We start from the raw sequence: 19,140 nt of genomic DNA, 5'->3' as shown, positions 1-19,140 counted from the left end.
TAAGACCTATTCTTGATAAAACCCCTATGAATTGTTCAAAGGTAAGAAGCCTATTGTTTCATACTTTCATGTGTTCGGTTGCAAATGCTTTATTTTGAAAAATGCAAATGATCGAGTTGGTAAGTTTGAAGAAAGATCGATGAAGGCATCTTCCTTGGATATTCTACATCAAGCAAAGCCTACGAGTCTACAACAAAAAAGCCAGTCAGTGGAAGAATCAATGAATGTCAAATTCCAAGACTCGGTGCAAGATGAATCCGACGGACTCGGCACGATGAGACTGAATCCGCTCTAGATCTTCAAATGTCTACATCTCAAGAAGCATCTCGATTCGGGAAGTCCATCATCAAGACGATCATGGAGAATCAAATAAAGAAAGAGATCATCAACCCGGTAACTGGAAACACAAATCCAGTCATCCCAAAGATCTTATTATTGGCGAACTTAATGAAGGAATCCGCACGGATCAAAAAGGCATGAAGAATCTAGTCCGTGGCTCTCATCTCTCGAAATTGAACCAAAAAGCATAGAAGAAGCTTTATCGATGAAAGCTGGATCGAAGCTATGCAAGAAGAGCTTAGACAGTTCAACATCAATGATGTCGGGAATTGACATCTAAACCAAAAGGTAAAGCATTATTGGAACCAAATGGGTATTCGGGAACAAAATGAACGAAAAGGAAAAGTCGTACGAAACAAAGCAAGGCTCGTGGCCAAAGGGTATACGCAAGAAGAAGGAATAGACTATGACGAGACTTACGCACCCGTTGCAAGGTTAGAAGCTATTCGTCTATTACTTGCGTTTGCTTGTTACAAAAATTTCAGGTTATTCCAAATGGACGTCAAAAGTGCTTTCCTAAATGGATTTATCCATGAGGAAGTTTATGTGGAACAACCGCTGGATTTGAAGACCCAAAGAAGCGACTCGGTCTTGACCGAAAAAGGCTCTGTATGGTCTAAAGCAAGCACCTCGAGCTTGGTACGATGATTAAGTAAGTTTTTATTACAAAATGGTTTTGTCAAAGGTAAAGTAGATACTACTTTGTTTATCAAAAAGGAAAACAAAAACTTTTTACTTGTTCAAATATATGTTGATGACATTATTTTTGGATCTTCTAATGAAAGTCTTTGCAAGAAATTTTCTAAGTCTATGCGGGATGAATTTGAAATGAGTATGATGGGAGAATTAACATTCTTTCTTGGACTCCAAGTGAAACAAATGAAGGAAGGAACTTTCATCCATCAAGAAAAATATGCGAATGATCTTGTCAAAAGGTTTGGATTGGAAAATGCAAAAAGATCGACATACCAATGTCATGTTCTCGAGAAGATAGACAAGGATGAAGAAGGGAAGAAAATAGATCAAAGCTGTACGTAAGCATGATCGGTTCACTTCTTTATCTTACCGTTTCTAGACCTGATATTTTGTTTAGTGTTTGTATCTCGTGCTAGGTTTCAATCGGATCCTAGAGAATCACATCTCGTGCCGTGAAACGAATTATCAAATACGTTGCTTCATCTTCAAGCATCGGTCTTTGGTATCCAAAGAAGGGAGACTTTAATCTTCTAGGATACTCGGATGCAGATCTGGCCGGTTGCGAATCGATAGAAAGAGCACACGGAACTTGTCAACTACTTGGAAACAACGGTGTCTTGGTTCTCGAGGAAACAAAGCACCGTAGCTCTTTCAACAACGAAGCGAGTATGTAGCTATTGGAAGCTGCTGTTCGCAAATTCTATGGATAAAACAACAGCTACAAGACTTTGGCATTGAAGACTCATGCACATAAATCAGATGTGACAACACCAGTGCTATAAATCTCACCAAAAATCCAATCCTTCATTCAAGAGCAAAGCATATTGAGATTCGACATCACTTTATTAGAGATCATATTCAAAATGGAGAAATCTCGATTCAATTTGTTGATTCAAAAGTCAACTAGCGACATATTCACAAAGCCTTTGGAGAAGAATCGGTTTGACTTTATCCGCTCAAGACTCAACATTTTGAAGCTTGAAGAAGTTAAAGTCTAGAGACTCACCAACTCTAAAGACTCGATCTCTTAGACTCTAAGTCCCGAGACTCGGACATTCGTGGATAAAGACCGTAAGTTGTATTTCTTCTAAAAGGTACTAATTGTCATTTAGTCGAAAAGGTACGATCTTTTGTTTAATAATTTTGGCAGTTATAGATTTTGAAAAGAAGTAATCGTTCACTTTCCATTGCACCGATTGAACTTCCCTTTTCAAAAACTAAGTTATATATACAGTTTTTCCCCAAATCTTCAAAACCCTAAAAAGCACTCTTTCTCTATCTTTTGTTTCTACTCTTTGTTCATCGTCGAGAAAGTGGTCATTTTTCTTGGGAAAGCAAGTGAAGGAATCCTCCAATAGACAAAGAAAGATGTCGTCTTCAAGGAAATCATCAAGAATCGCGAACGGGGGACCACAAAGAATGAAGAAGGGACCGACTCATTTCGATCTCACCGAGGAAGAAGACTTATCTGGTCGGCCGACAAAGTCCGATTCGCTCTCCTCCACGTCATTCAGCATCTCCGCCCCACAAAGTGAAAGTCATAACTGGAAGAAGAGATAATCGAGGATGCCGACCCAAGAAGAGTTCAAAAGCCTTCCTTTTTGTATAAACTTTATTGTGCATTGAAAAGCACATGTGTACTCCATTGAACTACATAGATGACTTCCTTAAGGACAAAAATTATGGGAATGAGTATCTTTTTCGAAGAAAATGGAGGAATGGGGAATTGCCCCAAAAGGAAAAGCAGAGGAAGCTCTTGCGAATATTCCAAGAGATCCTCGTATGCCGAGACAAAATCCGATTGACGCGAATGATGATGACAAAATGTTCCTTGAATTTGAACCTAGAATGGGTGTGGCGGCAAAGGCGAAAGGAAATCGGATGGATTTGTTTAAATCCAAGGATCAAGAAAAAGTGTATTACGTCTGTTGAAAAGAGGGGTAATCAACCCTAGAAGTGTCGATTTTGACTTCCCGGATTCCATCAACTTGAACCTAAGAGAGAAGTTGAATTTGCTTCAACTTGAGACTTTCGCTCCGACTCTGAGACGGGTATGATCATCGACTGCTTATTTCTATTCAAATCTTAGCTTTTGGATGCGAATAGAATTTCATTCGTGTTCGAGACAAAGTCTATGTGGTAGATGTGAATATGTTGGCAGACATAGTTGGAGTTGAACGGGGACGCTATCTCCCAATTAAAGTCTCACCGCTCGAACTACTCGGATCTTGTCAAAGATAGGGATGTAGATAAGAAAATTATCTATTCAAGAATGAACGCTATCAACATTGTGCTTCACAAGATTGTGATCAATTGTCTAAGACCTAAGTCTACTTCAAAGACTTCTGTGTCTCTTTCTGAAGCAAAGTTGATGTATGCGATCAACTCAGGACGGAAGTTCTCTCTCCCGCACACTATTCTTTTCCATATGTACAGAACTGTGTCAAAAGACAAAGGACAATTGCCTTATCCTCTGTCCGGTGACCAAGATCTTCAGACATCCGAATATTGAACTGCCACATACTTTTTGTGTTCGACCGTGTGATAAGATGGTGGTAGGGCTGAAAATGTTAATGAAGATGCGTCCGCAAGAACTTTCTAAGGCAATGGAGAAATTCAAAGTGAAATCTCAAAGTCAGTCGCTTCAAAAGGAAAAGGAAAGAAGGCATTTAGTGCTTCTTCGAAAAGAGGAAAAGAATTCTTATCCTGGAGGATGAGGATGAAGATGATGATGATGAAGATCCCACTATTCCAAAGACCGACAAGAACAAGACGTTCGTGTCTTATTCGACGTAACTTCAGCGAGAGCGAGAGAAGAAGAAGAACGAGAGAGAGAAGGAGAAAGAAGTTGAGGAAGAAAAAGAAGAAGTAAAAGATCAGTCTGCTGATAAACTGAGAGAAGGGAAATCAAGAGATTGATCATCACTCTTCCCCTTTCGATGTCCTAGAGACAGGGGAGTTAGCGAGCAAGAGAGGTCTCCACCTCATCTTTGCTGAAGATCAAAGAAAATCTCCGAAGACCCGAAGAAGCTCAGTCTCCCAATTGCCGAAGAAGATGATACGACGATTCCAAATCTGCAAGACCGTTCAGAAGCGCCATCGTCTGCACACACACCATCTGAGAAAGCCAATGCCAGTACACAGACGGATGATTCTGTAGATCTTCGTAGTATCATGAATATTCTTCTGGAAATGCGTAACCAGATATATATTCTGGATTGTGAAATCCAAGTCTTGAAGCATGTCTTGGACAAGCATCTTCGAGTCTCTCGGAAGAAAATACAAAGACCTCGCTCTACAACTTCAAGCCAATGCCAAGAGAGAAGAGGTAGCTCATCTCGCGAGAAGATCGAAGAAGCTCGAAGGAGTAGTCCAGTCCATTGGGGATTTCCAGATCGTGCGCATTCCCAAGCGGACATGACTCCTTTCTCACCCTCTTTTAATGATGACAAAAAGGGGAGAACCAATTTGAACAAACATTATTTATTTGACTTTTGTGGTTATGTTTATTTTTGAGTATGACTTGAGAACTTGAACTTGAGTGTTAGACTGAATTGGTTGTGGATTTTGATGCTTGACTGGTTGCATTTATATCAAGTATTGTTACATGGTATTACTCATGAAAGACTAACCAATTTGCTGTGGATGCAGAGTCTGGTTGTTTATTAATCTTTATGAGTTAGCCATATTGCTTGAGAAATGTTTTTGCAGGTCAAAGTTGTTCAAATCTTCAAGAAAGTTTTGTCACCATCAAAAAGGGGGAGATTGTTGGAGAAATCTTTCCAGAATATTTTGAAGCCGACAAAACATTTCTATCGATCTAAGTCGGATATCGATAGTTAAAGTCTCAAGATTTTATAGTCTCAAGACTTTGTTATCTCAAGACTCAAGACTCAAGACTCAAGACTCAAGACTCAAAGTTATTCTCACCCGTCTTTCTAATCCAGTGTTGAAGGAAATCCAAAGTCGAGGTTTATGATTGAGGATTTGATCCTATCCTCTCGGGATAGATTCTTTGGTTGGATAATCATTTCGGATTCTTTATATCTTATCTAAGAACGATTGAAGATCCGATGGTCGACGAAATAATCTTGGATTATTCTATTCTTGGAAACCGAGATCCCGATTGTATGGGCGAACAGATTGATGGGCTATCATCGATTCCTTATATAGCTCGGATGATCTTCTTGATTGATTCCGTCCAACGGGTAGATTGGAGGAATTCCTTTGGTAAGTGCCAACGGCTATGATGGCATGAAGGAGTATAAAAGGAAGACGTTCTAGTTGTTTTAAGTGTGTGATCGATAGAAAAATTCCAGAGTCTCGAAGATCCTTTGATTGTTAGTTGAGGCGAGCGAAATTGTATACCGAGAGTGTTTATACTTGGTGACGCCTTGAGCAAGTGTGGTAGATCATCTACACCTAGAAATCAAGGAAGATCAACAACGTAACAACTCTTTGATCATAGTGGAATCCAGCCAATCGGCTGTCGGTGCGTAAGAGTGGACGTAGGCTTGAATCAAGCCGAACCACTATAAACCGAGTGTTCAATTCTCTCTTTCCCTTACTCAGTCTTGCGATTGAATTTTCAACTGTTGCAAAGTCTCTAATTGTTTAAGTATCGTGCAAACATCGAGAAATTTTTGTGTATACCTATTCACCCCCTCTAGGTACTCGTACTAGCTATCTCAAATATGTTTCTTTGACAAATACCTATCAGGAAATGTCTTGTTAAAACCTTCTGAATATGAGTTAAGCGACTCTTTCTATATGTAAATGAGGAAACCCCCGATTTCTCAAGTAAAGCTATGTTGTCAGATGCCTATTTGGTGATGATATTGCATTGGACAGTCATTAGCCACATTGAATAGGTAACCTCTGAATCAGAATGCATACCGTCAAATTGACTACCAGCTAAATTTTTAATATGCGTTATTATCACATGCCCAATGTAATATGAATTGCCTCTTTTCAGGTTACGTGCCATCGAAAATCTTCAGCTCCAAATTCTAGTCAAATACTTCATTTCTAGAAAAAGGCATAGTAACATAGAAAGGCCTGATAGTGGATGGGCAAGCTTGACACCTAAAGGCAAGTCCTGTGGATTCCCTTTTCTAAGTAAAGGAGGACGCACATAAGGCACCATGTTGCTGCCACTATGCAGAAAAAGATGGACTAAGATGCCAACTAAGGTGCTTTTAACGATATTACATTTAGCTTACTAACAGAATTCTGGATAAAAGAAAGCTCGGGAGAAAATGTCTACATTTCTAAAAAATGGTCACTTGTATCGCTTACAAAAATAAATGATGAAAAATATTTTCATCATCCACAAAAATATTTAAACATATATAGTTATCAATTATGAAAACATTTACAAGTGACTAATTATTTCAAAAGATACAAGCGCTCATTTCTAAGAAAATATTTTTCAAATCATTCATTTTTTGCAAAACAAACAAATTACAAATCTATGGATAAATGATAATAGGCCATTACTTCATAGTTGACACGACATGGTGATATTATCACCAAGAACTTGACCATTCACAAATAACTACTCCATACTTTTCTTTCTCCATGTTTTCAAAATGAACAAACAAAGAAGAGAACTTTTTTCCTTCGCGATGTTGTGATTTTTGGCCTGGTTTGAAGATGGTGGAGTTCCGATTCCCATAACTAGCATGCTCTGAACCTCAAAGCAAGAGAAATATAAATTTTGGCCAGGAATGACAGTCAAACGTGACAGAGTTAGCTCTCTAAATGACAATATGCTGGTGGGTATTTAAATGCAGCATTTTACAAGAACCTGGAGAAAGTTTGAACTCTCTTCAAGCTCATATGAGCAATACATTCACAACGATCAGAACGAGGCTTATAACGAACTCTGCTCCGAAGAAGCCCTGCCTACCCACAAAATATATACTCCTCAAGAAGGCACAGAGGTCTATTACCTCACCATCATCACCCGAGCCCAATGTCTCTGTAATTAAATCAAAAAGGTAAAGCGCACCAACCGAAGGTCATTCCTTTCAGTACCTCATAACGTCGTATCTGTCGCGGGCGAAATTCAGGCATGCGGTTCTAATGAGATTCGATTCTTTCGGACCCAACTCCACACTCTGGAACGGGTTGCCCTCCGCATCAAAGCAACCTCCCTTCGACAGAAGCACCATCAAATCCACCCACTCGGGCCACGGATGCGAAATCTGAGCAGCCGCCGCCGCCGCCGCCGCCGCCGTCGTCGCCGTCGACTAAGAGGACTCCGTCCGATGGAAGTTATTCTCCATCCCCGGAGCGAATCGGGGAAATGGGTTGATTGGTTTCGAAGACTCGAGCTCCCCAAGCACATCGTTGCCAGAGAAGTCGAGCTCGGAGTCGGGGTTCGGGGCATCGGTGTACTGGCGGGAACGAGCGGAGGTAACGAGGAATCTGAGGTTGGGGAAGTGATTTTTCAGATGCCAACGACTTGTTGGGAAGAGCCTGTGCATTGAACCTGAGAGGACGTGAGTTTTGGCGGCAGATGGGCACGGAAGGCTCGCGTTTAGACGTTTGGGAAGTTGACGCAATGACAGGCTACCACTCGCATACTGTAAAAGGAGCAATCTCGCGCCAAATTACATTGCCCAAAGACACGGGGACATTTTGGTCCAAACGAATAGGTTTATCAGCTAAAGTTAGTCGTAATTTTGAAGGATTTCAATCCAAATTTGAAATTACATTTACACAGATTGCAACCCCACTTTTGCTCCCCACTTCTCTCTCTCTATCTTTCAAATATAAGTGGAAGGTGTCTCTTCATGTCCCCCTCACCTCGCTTCTTCGTTCTTCCTTCTTCCCTTTCCTGACGCGACGTCCTCATCCAACCCGATCCCAGAACCTTGCTCAAACCAGAACGCGGAGACTCCATCCATGGACGTCACTGACACCACTCAACAAGCCTTCGACCGAGCCCAAGAGCTCAAGCGGTTCGAAGAATCCAAGCTCGGCGTCAAAGGTCTCCTCGACTCTGGCCTCACCTCCCTCCCCCCCTCTTCATTCACCCGCCCGAGACCCTATCCACTCTCAAGCCCGCCCGCCCCAGGCCCGACTCCATCCCCACCATCGACCTCTCCTGCTGCGACTCCTTCCGGCGGCCCTCCGTCGTTGCAGAAGTGGGGCGTGCAGCTCGCGAGCTTGGCTTCTTCCAGGTGGTCAACCACGGCGTGCCGACGGAGGTCCTGGACCGTACGATCGCCGCAGTGAAGGCCTTCCATGAGCAGCCGATGGAGGCGAAGGCAAAGATCTACCGGAGGGAGATGGGGACCGGCGTGTCGTTCTTCTCCAACATCGACTTGTTCCTCTCCAAAGCGGCTAGCTGGAGGTCGGTCCCGAACCACTTCAATTGATTTCGTACTATTTCATGATTTTGATGATAATTAGTTGTATAAAAGCTCAATTAGCAATACGATCGTGTCGAGTGTTTAGCAAATGAGACAAACTAATATATCATATATGACTAAAAGTAAGACGATGACAAACCAAAGAAAAGAATTAGTTCAATCAAGGCACGGAATTTAGGGGTGAACAAGGTTCTAGGATAGAAGCTATAACTTGAGAACTAGACTCATGACAATCTATTCGATTCTAGATTCCAAGGATAGGCTTTAGATTCTAAAAATTGGAAACCCAAATTCTAAATAGGTAAAACATGGAACCTGAAATAATTTTAAGTAATTTTTTTATCTTTGTCTTTAATCCGTGGTGTCTGATGATGAGAGCAATAGTCTAAGCTTTCATTTTATGATGAGACTTTTTATTTTGTTAATATTTCATATTCTTCATATATTTAAATATAAATTGTGGTTAATGGATTGCAGAAATAAGTAGTGGTTATTAAAAGTAATGATTCATTGTAAATATTGAATTAATAATTCAGATGGAATCTTGGTAGATCCTCGAACTGACTCCGAAACCTATGACAAAGTAAATTTTAGGATATGTAAGGCAAATAAAAATGAGGAGGTTCCAGGTTCTAACCTTTATGGAACCTAAAACTACTCACTCATAATAATAATGCAGGGACACGCTCCGTATAGTGCTGGGGCCAAAATTAGCGGACGTGGAAGAGATCCCCGAGGTGTGCAGAAACAAGGTGTTGGAGTGGAATCAGCAGGTTCAACAGCTGGGGAGCCTCCTCTTGGGGTTGTTGAGCGAGGGGCTGGGATTAAGTCTCGGCAAGCTACAGGAATTGAAGTGCTTGGAGAAGAGGGTCATGGTGGGGCATTACTATCCATACTGTCCCCAACCCGATCTGACAGTCGGCTTGACGTCCCACACAGACTCAGGAATGATCACATTGCTGCTGCAAGACCAGATCGGTGGGTTGCAAGTGAAGCATGGCGATGAGTGGGTGGATCTGGCGCCTATCCCAGGGGCTCTTGTTGTGAACATCGGTGACATCCTCCAGGTGAACTCCCGTCGAAGACTAGGACTTTCTACAAAGCTCCTAAGTTAGGTTAACATTCGACCATGAAATGAAGTCTTATTATGTAAGTTTTGAATTTTCCAGATCATGTCCAACAATGAGTACAAAAGTGGGGACCACCGAGTGTTGGCCAACCCCAGCCAAGAGCCACGTGTGTCGATAGCAGTTTTCTTCTACCCAAACAATCACGAGAAAGAGTTCAGACCGTTCCCAGAGCTTGTGTCTTCAGATAAGCCCGCTGCTTATCGGCAGTTCACCTTCGACGAATACATGAGGAGATTCTTTACCAAGGGGTTGGATGGGAAGAGTCTAATAAATTACTTCAGAGCATGATGAAGAGGTGCATAGGTCAAAAGAGGTGATAAAAGAATAAGATGCTTCCTTGTAATACTGAAGGTAATACTGGGTTCTTCCCCTAAACTCTACTAAACCTTGTGTAATTGTTGTTCTTATAATGTTAATTTGAAAATATGCGTTTGCATATTCCTTGTGAGACAGTAACTTGTGCGATGGATTCACTAAACTCATTCCACAGAGACTGAACCAATCACAGACATGGGAACTCAACAGCAAGATTGCACGAGATGAATAGTTTACTGTCCACTGGAAAATAAGAGGCAGTATCCTGGAAAACCTATAGAGGCAACGAAACAAATGAATTTGATTCTTGCCAATTACATGTACAGGCATCTATACTCACGTCTTCCCACTGCCGAACCATTCAGCCATTTCTTCATCATCCTCAAAGTCTGGTGATTCGGACTTCCTATAAATTCTGGATGAGCGTGGCTCCTCTGGATTTGCCTTTTCCTCTGCAGTCATTCTGCTTCTTTCCAGCATCTTCATTTTCCACATTTCCCTCTTTTCTGTGTCACGAGACACATCGCTCATGCCTCCTGCAATTGGAAAATCAAGAATTCCAGAAACCTCGTTCGATGAGTTTGTTAACTTTGGTTTCTCAGTGACCCCATTCTCTCCATCCACAAATCTCCACCTATTTGTGACTTGCAATTGACTATTTCTCCTCAGAGACCCCATAGAATTTCTATCTTCAACGGCTCCATGACCTTGATTGTGATTTCCAGCATCATGCTCTCGTTGAGACAAGCCCTTTAAATTTGATGCTTTAGGCCTTCTATAATCACACTTCAAGCATACCATATTCCTTCTAAAGTTGATGTAATTGCACCTACCAATCACAGAACCATAAGGGCAGAACAGCTCATGAACAACTATAACTGCTCGATGTAGGAATTAACTAAAATAATGGATTAGCAAGAACTCACGATTCACATTCCCACTCCCCAGGATTGAGTTGCCTTTCCGGCGGGTTTCTCTTTGCACCACAAACATCTAGTATTCTTCGCAAAATTTAAGAAATTGCATCAGCAAAATGCAACAGTTTCTATAAGCAAGGAGCTCTGCTCACCACAAATCAGTGAACAAGTGAGAAAAGGCATGAGAAGCAATCACTTGTCACATATCCAGTCTCCTTTCTTTAGCAGAAGATGATCTTGGTCTTCCAGTAGTTGATTCAATCTTTCCTGAGAAAAAGTATCGCATCGCAAGCATTTGATGTTCTTAGCAAAGTTTAAGAAGTTGCACCTGCCATATGCAGAATTATATCAAATATTCGGAGCAAAACTCAAATTAATCAATAGGATGTTAACAATTGCAATACTTGGGGCAATGCCAATCTCCTTGTTTCATTGGAACATCTTTGTAGCCTCTCTCTTCCGAACTTGAATGCGAGGATAAATCACCAGCTGGTGTGGATTTCGACAAATCAGAGCCAAGTACATCGGTGCCATACTTTGTCATTTGCTTTAGCAGTGCTCTGACTGATTCCTTAACTGTTCTAGTCAGGCATGGTTTATTCTCCACAGTATCGCTTATGGGGTCAAGTCCTTATGTCAACAAGATTTACATAACATCAACCGTGCCCCCTCCTTCATCTTCACGCGCCTTCACAAATGCTCTCTCACAGTTTCCCCTCAAGTTGCAGGAGCTGCAAACCTGGCAAAGCAACTGTCTCTAATGAGTATGACTGATGAAACTATATAATCTAATGATTACTGGAAGTCTTTAAGAAGAGAATGCACATTTCCCTCATCGATGCCCACATGTGCCCTCAAGCGCTTAGCAGAGTTCACCACTTTCTGTCAGTGCTGGGGCATCCACACCCTGCTATGACCTGAATATGTTTCTTTGACAAATACCTATCAGGGAATGTCTTGTTAAAACCTTCTGACTATGAGTTAAGCGACTGTTTCTATTTGCAAATGAGGAAACCTCCGGTTTCTCAAGTAAAGCTATGTTGTCGGATACCTATTTGGTGATGATATTGCATTGGACAGTCATTAGATACATTGAATAGCTAACCTCCAAATCAGAATGCATACCATCAAATTGATCACCAGCTAAATTCTTAATATGTATTATTATCACTTGCCCAATGTAATATGAATTGCCTCTTTTCAGGTTACGTGCCATTGAAAATCTTTGGCTCCAGGTTCTAGTCAAATACTTCATTTCGAGAGAAAGGTATAGTAACATAGAAAGGCCTGATAGTGGATGGGCAAGCTTGAAACCTAAAGGCAAGTCCTGTGGATTCTCTTTTCTAGGTAAAGGAGGATGCACACAAGGCACCATGTTGTTGCCACTATGCAGAAAAAGATGGACTAAGATGCCAACAAAGGTGCTTTTAACAATATTACATTTAGCTTACTAACAGAATTCTGGATAAAAGAAAGCTCAGGAGAAAATGTCTAGTTTCTAAAAAATGGTCGCTTGTATCACTTACAAAAATGAATGAAGAAAATATTTTCATCATCCACGAAAATATTTAGATATTTATTGTTATCAATTATGAAAATATTTATCATTGACTAATAATTTCAAACGATACAAACAATCATTTCAAAGAAAATATTTTCTAAATCATTCATTGTTCATAAAAAAAAAAAAAAAAAAACAAATTACAAATCTGTAGATATATGATAATAGGCCATCACTTCATAGTTGACACAACATGGTGATATTATCCAAAACAACATGACCATTCACAAGCTCCTAGGAAAACTATCTATTCTCTCTTCTTCAGGTTTTCAAAACGAACAAAGAAAGAAGAAAACTCCTTTCCTTCATAGTGTTGTGATTCTTGGCCTGGTTTGAAGTGGGTGGAGTTCCGTTTCCTACAGAGAGCAGGCTCTTGGCGTCAAAGCAAGCGAAATATAAATTGACCAGGAAAGACGGTCAAACGTGACACAGTTAGATCTCTAAATGACAATATGATGGTGGGTATGCAAAATCTAACAAGAACCTGGAAAAACTCTGAGCTTTCTTGAAGCTCGTATGAGCAATCCCTTCCCTACCTACCCACAAATATATACTCCCCAAGAAGGCACAGAGGTCTATACCTCACCATCATCACCAAAGCCCAATGTCTTTGTAATTAAATCAAACAGGTAAAGCGCACCAACCAAAGGGTCATCACTTTCAGTACCTCATAACGTCGTATCTGTCGCGGGCGAAATTCAGGCATGCGGTTCTAATGAGATTCGATCCTTTCGGACCCAACTCCACATTCTGGAAATGGGTTGATTGGTTTCGAAGACTCGAGCTCCCCAAGCACATCGTTGCCAGAGAAGTCGAGCTCGGGATCGGGGTTCGGGGCATCGGTGTACTGGCGGGAACGAGCGGAGGTAACGACGAATCTGAGGTTGGGGAAGTGATTTTTCAGATGCCAACGACTTGTTGGGAAGAGCTTGTGCATTGAGCCTGAGAGGACGCGAGCTTTGGCTGCAGATGGGCACGGAAGGGCTCGCGTTTGGACGTTTGGGAAGTTGACGCAATGACAGGCTATCACTCGCATACTGTGGAAGGAGAAATCTCGCGCCAAATTACATTGCCCAAAGACATGGGGACATTTTGGCCCAAAGGAATAGGTTTATCAGCTGAAGTTAATCGTAATCTTGAAGGATTCCGATCCAAATTTGAAATTACAATTAGACAGATTGCAACCCCACTTTTTCTCCCCACTTCTCTCTCTTTCTGCCAACGGTACACCAGCGCCACCGTGCCACTGTTGTCCCAATATTTTCTCCGGCACAACTGTCGTATGTAATATTTTCACAACCCTTCGGCATTGTATAAGGCATTCGCTAGGTCAGGCCTTGGCTCAGCAATGTCAGCAGCATGGCCGGGTTAGACTCGACACTCGATGCACGATTAGAGAGAGAGAGAGATAGCAGTGGGGGCTCGGAGACAGACCGACAACGGCAGGGTCCCTTGCAGCCGGCAGAAGCTCGTCTAGGTTTGCTCGTGGTGTATGATACCGGTTGTTCGTGCATAATGTAGTGCTAGCGGTGGTCCGGTGTAGACGAGCGAAGGGCAAAATGACAGTAAGAACATTCAAACTGGGAGACTTGAACAGGAAATTTGACATTACAAGGAATCATCTGCACCAAAATACTAGCGCGAAGTACCATCACATAATCAAATGAACCCAGAAAAGAATTCCTAGAAAAATAAAACTAGAAGCTATTTTCCTTTTCATCTGAAAGAAAGGCCGAGGATGAGGACAACTCTTTAAGTCACGATTTCGCTTAGCCTTTTGCAGAGACTGTTTCTTTCGACAGCAGCGACTTTATTCTTCTCGACAGGTCTCTCATCACATCTACGATGAGCGACTTCTTTTGAATTCTGAACGTGATAGCTAACTTCGTTGTATCAGGAACCCCTTTCTTCAACATGGATTCGTCCTCCATTATTTTGGTGGGAAAATGTTCCAATGCGATCACGCAGAGAGCAATGATGGTACGAAAGGCGGCCACTTCCGTCACAATTCCGCATGGAGCCTCAGCCGAAATAGATTTAAGAGTGCTCAAGTCGTGTTTTGCACCGATTCATTTTCACTTTCGAGGAGTACCCTCAGAGCTGCCAGCAAGCGGCCCTCTACCAAGTCTGGACCTCCTAGAGTTACCTATAATTCAAGAAAAATCGACAAAGAAATTGCACATTGTCAGAAAGGATCAGAATCAACAAGCCAATATAGATGCCAACAAGATCTTACAAATAGAAGGGTAAGAGAAATGCATCTATAGTCATGTGGCATCCCTTGATTCTCAAAGTTAAGGCAAATTTGGGAATGAATTCTGAAATGCGAGCGGTTTGATCACTTAAAGTACTCTTCTGGAACATAATAAAAATATGATGATGGATAAAACCTTGAGATCTGCAGTGTCTCCATATAGATTTAACTGGGACAAGATCTCTTGCTGCCATGGAGCCGGTGAAGAGAAATTTGGTGACGAAACCCCAGCAGCCAAACTTGCAGCATCTAGAAGAGCTCCGTCATACTTAAGTTCGATAGTGTCATATCGATTTGAAGGTATAACAAATCCATAATCCAGAAGAAAAGATCATTGCTCAAACAACCATAATTAAGAAGCAAAGGATCATTTGCTCCGATTTCTTTCTCGGCAACAACCTGGAGAGAGCTGTGACACATGAGACCAAGACCGAATACTATCATAACTACATAACGGCTAGAAAAACTAGGGACCATAAGTGAACGGAACCTTTTCCCACCAAAAAAAGAAGGAACAGAGAAAGCAAAATTGACAACAAAAGCGAGAATATGCAAACATGCCTTGACTAGCATTTCTGGTTGTTCTTCACCTTGCTCCTGGACAATACGTGCATTTGGATCAAAGCTATGGTTGCACATATCTATAAGAGGAAGCATCATAGGCACATCGCTATAGGCCCCTGTTAGGGACTTCTTTCCATATAGCCTAAAGGCCCTAGATGAGACAGCTGACATGGCCCATCCAAGTGAAGATGCATTAATATCTTGTCCTCCAAAAGGATGATCCATCATGTTAAAATCGCTGATGGCATTCTTAACTTCCTTCTCAAAATCAAGAAGAAATCGGCATCTCTTGTTTACCTGGCATGAATTAAAGGCTTATCACATGACTGTTACAGAAGAAGAAACCTTGTGTAAGGCATCACCAAGGTCAACAAGAACATACATATGCTATGAGTTCTAATGTAAGGTCATGATGTCCGAATAACACAACATCCGATCATTTCTCAGAAGAAGAAGCAGCTACCAGTTTCACAGGTAAAATGCTAAGTTTCTGCCTCATGTACAAACAGAGGTCAATCTTTTAATAGGTCACAGAAAGAACAGAATGCTAACTATCCCTCAGTGTTATTGCTATACAACCAAGAAAATTCAGTAGTGATTGCTAGGGTGGAACTTGACCAGATCCCGTTCCAAGAAGCCTATGCCTATCATCCCTGCAATCTAAAAGTTGAAAGATTCGGTGCAGCTAGCAGGATCCAAAACTTTTTAACTCTGGGTTACTTGTTTCTTTGGTAGCAAGGCAAAATTTGGCTCGGATACCTTCTCCTGAGTTGCTTCATGTACAGAAGAATTAAGTTCATTCATGTCCAGTGGTAAAAGTTCCCCAGTTTTTTAGGCACTTCATATTATGAGTAAACACTGCAAATCACAAGCATGGGATGGAGGCCCACTTCTTTTCGATTTCAAAAATATTTTGGAGGACTACCTGATAAAGTAGAGGAGCATACTGCAAGTTCTTAATGTCCTCTCCCGGAAAGAAAATGGGTACACCGTAAGTCTCAGGAAGATTGCTGATGTAGGGCCACCAGAAGGAGCCAATCTTTGCTCTTTCTCCAAGAAGCTTTAAACCCAACTTCATCGCCCATAATTCCTCTGCCAATGCTCCCACAATGTCCATTTTACTCATTCAAAACTCAGTACAGCCTAATTTCAAAAGTTATAGTTACCAAAATATGTTGAGCAAAGAAAATCTATAAGCTGTCATGCAGTAGCATGGACGCAGCCTACATCCTATGAAAAACAAAATGTCTACCAAATGCACAGCCTTAAGTGTCAATGAGCTAGTAATACACCATCCATCATGAAAACTAACTTTGTCCAAGATTTTATCCACAGACTTACATTAAAGAGAATTGTTCCAATAAGAGAGGGAGGTAACATATTTAGAGAACCAAAATATCGGAAGTTCAAACCATTCACTGAGGAAAATAAGGGAAGAGAGATAAAAAGTTAATTAATGAAGCCTTCACACTGCACTTGATAGATCACAACTACTAGTGATCACATTGCTCAACACTCAAGACACAATAAAGATACATCGTGACATCCATTAGGCACAAGATGATGGCAAAAATGCGAATGACAGAGTGTTAGACTGAGAGATATATTACAGCAAAAGCAAAGAAATGCCTCATCCGCAAATTGTCAGCTACCATCCAGAGCATTCATACTCGACCTACACACAATCTTGAAACACTCTGAAGGAAACATTCTTAGCTAAGCATTGCAAGTTGTAATAAACGAAGCAACAACAATCTTCACCTCATCTCACAACATGAAGCCTCAGACTTAAAACTCAAAAAGGCAACCTCTTACGAAAATGCAACATCTCACCATCGCCTCGAAGCACAAACTACATTACCACCATCGGAATTCACTAACTTACTTGTCTTTTATTCAGAACCCAGTCAAAATAAAGTCCATATCAAGAATCAACTCAAGCTTATATTAGACGACAAACCAACTAAAAAGGCAAAGAGAAATCCATTAAAACACACACGCACGCACGCACGCACACGCACGCGCGCGCGCACACACACAGTTCAACCTAAAAATACAAACCACAATCAAGAAGGGTAACTTCACCGGACTCAGCTCAACCTAAAAATACAAACCACAATCAAGAAGGGTAACTTCACCGGACTCAGCTAAAAGCAAGGACCCAATTCTCGGGCGTGTACCTGGGACCTTGCTCGCCAAGTCGGCCAGCACGGATTCGGCCCAGCCGTCCGGTTGGAACCTCAGCGGCACATGGTGGGGAAGAGCGATCAAGTCGGAGCCTTTGGGGATCTTGTCGGCGGCGGCCAAGCCCAGGCCACTGAGCTCGTCCTGGGCGATCCTCACGGCCTCGTGGACGAACCCGCCTTCCCGCCGGACCCATTTGATCAGGTCCGGCGCGTGGGGGACGAGGCGCGCGGGTTGGGAGGCGGAGGCGGAGGCGGAGGCGGCGCAGGTTAGCGGGCGGTAGTGGATGAGGGAGGCCATGGCAGTCTTGGAAGCAGCCATTCTCGCCGGCGCTCGACCCCCACAAAAGCTTTTCACCGCTCCAGTCTTTAACTCTCTCGATTCGCGGAGAGCTGAAGAAATCCTCTTTTCCCCTTCTCTCGGTTTACGCCAGTTCACTTGGAGGGGAACGGTGGAAAACCGAAAGTACTCTGATTCTTCATTTCACGAAAAATAATTTTCAGAAAGATATTTTATAAATTTTTTTATGTTTATTTCACAAAACATAAACTAATTAGAAAAAATATTTTTCATCAATAAAAGAAAATCTTCAAAAATATGGGAAAATTTGATATGCTTTTCAAGTGGAGGAATATATTTTCACTACTTACTCTCTCTTATCTTTACACCCTTAGGGCGCGTTTGTTTGTGTTTATTTAAAAATTGTTAGGGAATGAAATAAAAAAAGTATTTGTTAGAGGGGAACAATTTTGAACAAAAAACACGCGTTTAGTAAACTTGTTCGGAAATAAAAAATAAACGAAACATGTTTGGTAAATTTAGATAATTTTTTTATTTCTTTTATTTTTTTCTATTTTTTTCTTATTTTTCCTTTTTTTCTTTTTTTCTTTTTCATTTTTTTTTCTTCTTTTGGCCGGTCGCCGGCCAAGGCCTTGGCCGGCGACCGGCCGGCGAGGCGCGGCCTCGCCGGCCACCGCCGGGCGAGGCCGAGGCTCGCCGGCCGCTAGGCGAGCTCGGCCTCGCCGGATCGGGCGAGATCGAGCTCGCCCGGGCCGCGCGAGGTCGCCTCGCCATGGCCGGGCGAGCTCGAGCTCGCCCAGATCCGGCGAGGCGGAGCTCGCCCAGCGGCGGGCGGCGCGGCCTCGGGGCCACCGCCCGGGCGAGGCCGAGGCTCGCCGGCCGGGCGAGCTCGGCCTCGCGGATCGGGCGAGATCGAGCTCGCCCGGCCGGCGAGGTCGGCCTCGCCATGGCCGGGCGAGCTCGAGCTCGCCCGACCATGGCGAGGCGGACCCTCGCCCGGCTACGGCGAGCGTCGGCCTCGCCGGGGACGACGGCGTCGGCCTCGCTGGGGGCGCGAGCCTCGCCGTGGCCGGGCGAGCCGCCGGCCCTCGTCGGCCGGTCGAAGGCCATGGCCGAGGCCGGCGACCAGAGCCAAAAGAAAAAGAACAAGAAAATAAGAGAAAAAGAAAAAGAAAAAAGTGTTTCTCATTTGTGTTAGAAACAAGAAACACAAAATTTGTGTTTCTTGTTTCTGTTTCTTTTTGTTCCGGGAACAAAAGAACAAAAAGGAACAGAAACGCACCCAAATGCGTTTTGTTCCTTTTGTTTGAGAACAAAAAACAGAAAAACTGTTTAAAAACAAAAAAGAAACGCAAACAAACGGGGCCTTACTAGCCCCCCTCTTTACAAAAAAAAAAAAAAAAAAAAATCAAATTTTTTATTATTTTCTTCTTCTTTCCTTTTTTTTTTCTTTTCTTTCTAGGCGATCACCAACCATGGCGATGACCAACAACCGATC

General features: G+C 42.4%; 1 protein-coding gene and 2 pseudogenes across 1 annotated transcript; 1 reads left to right on the top strand and 2 right to left on the bottom strand.

Annotated features, from left to right (window-relative positions):
• The first annotated feature begins 7,789 nt into the window (after nt 1-7,789).
• On the top strand, nt 7,790-9,995 carry LOC104433036 (annotated as a pseudogene).
• A 21-nt stretch (nt 9,996-10,016) lies between these two features.
• On the bottom strand, nt 10,017-13,803 carry LOC104433035 (annotated as a pseudogene).
• Nucleotides 13,804-13,925: 122 nt separating this feature from the next.
• On the bottom strand, nt 13,926-17,791 carry LOC104433038 (actin-histidine N-methyltransferase). The gene is given in 7 exon segments (XM_010045657.3): nt 13,926-14,402; nt 14,405-14,486; nt 14,731-14,924; nt 14,927-14,993; nt 15,156-15,455; nt 16,084-16,250; nt 17,339-17,791. Coding segments are annotated over 7 exon segments (1,428 nt in total). The 5' UTR covers nt 17,664-17,791; the 3' UTR covers nt 13,926-14,109.
• Between the last annotated feature and the right edge of the window lie 1,349 nt (nt 17,792-19,140).

This window comes from Eucalyptus grandis, chromosome 2 (genome assembly GCF_016545825.1).
Source record: "Eucalyptus grandis isolate ANBG69807.140 chromosome 2, ASM1654582v1, whole genome shotgun sequence".
NCBI classification, from domain to species: domain Eukaryota; kingdom Viridiplantae; phylum Streptophyta; class Magnoliopsida; order Myrtales; family Myrtaceae; genus Eucalyptus; species Eucalyptus grandis.
This window is presented reverse-complemented; position numbering and strand designations above follow the sequence as displayed.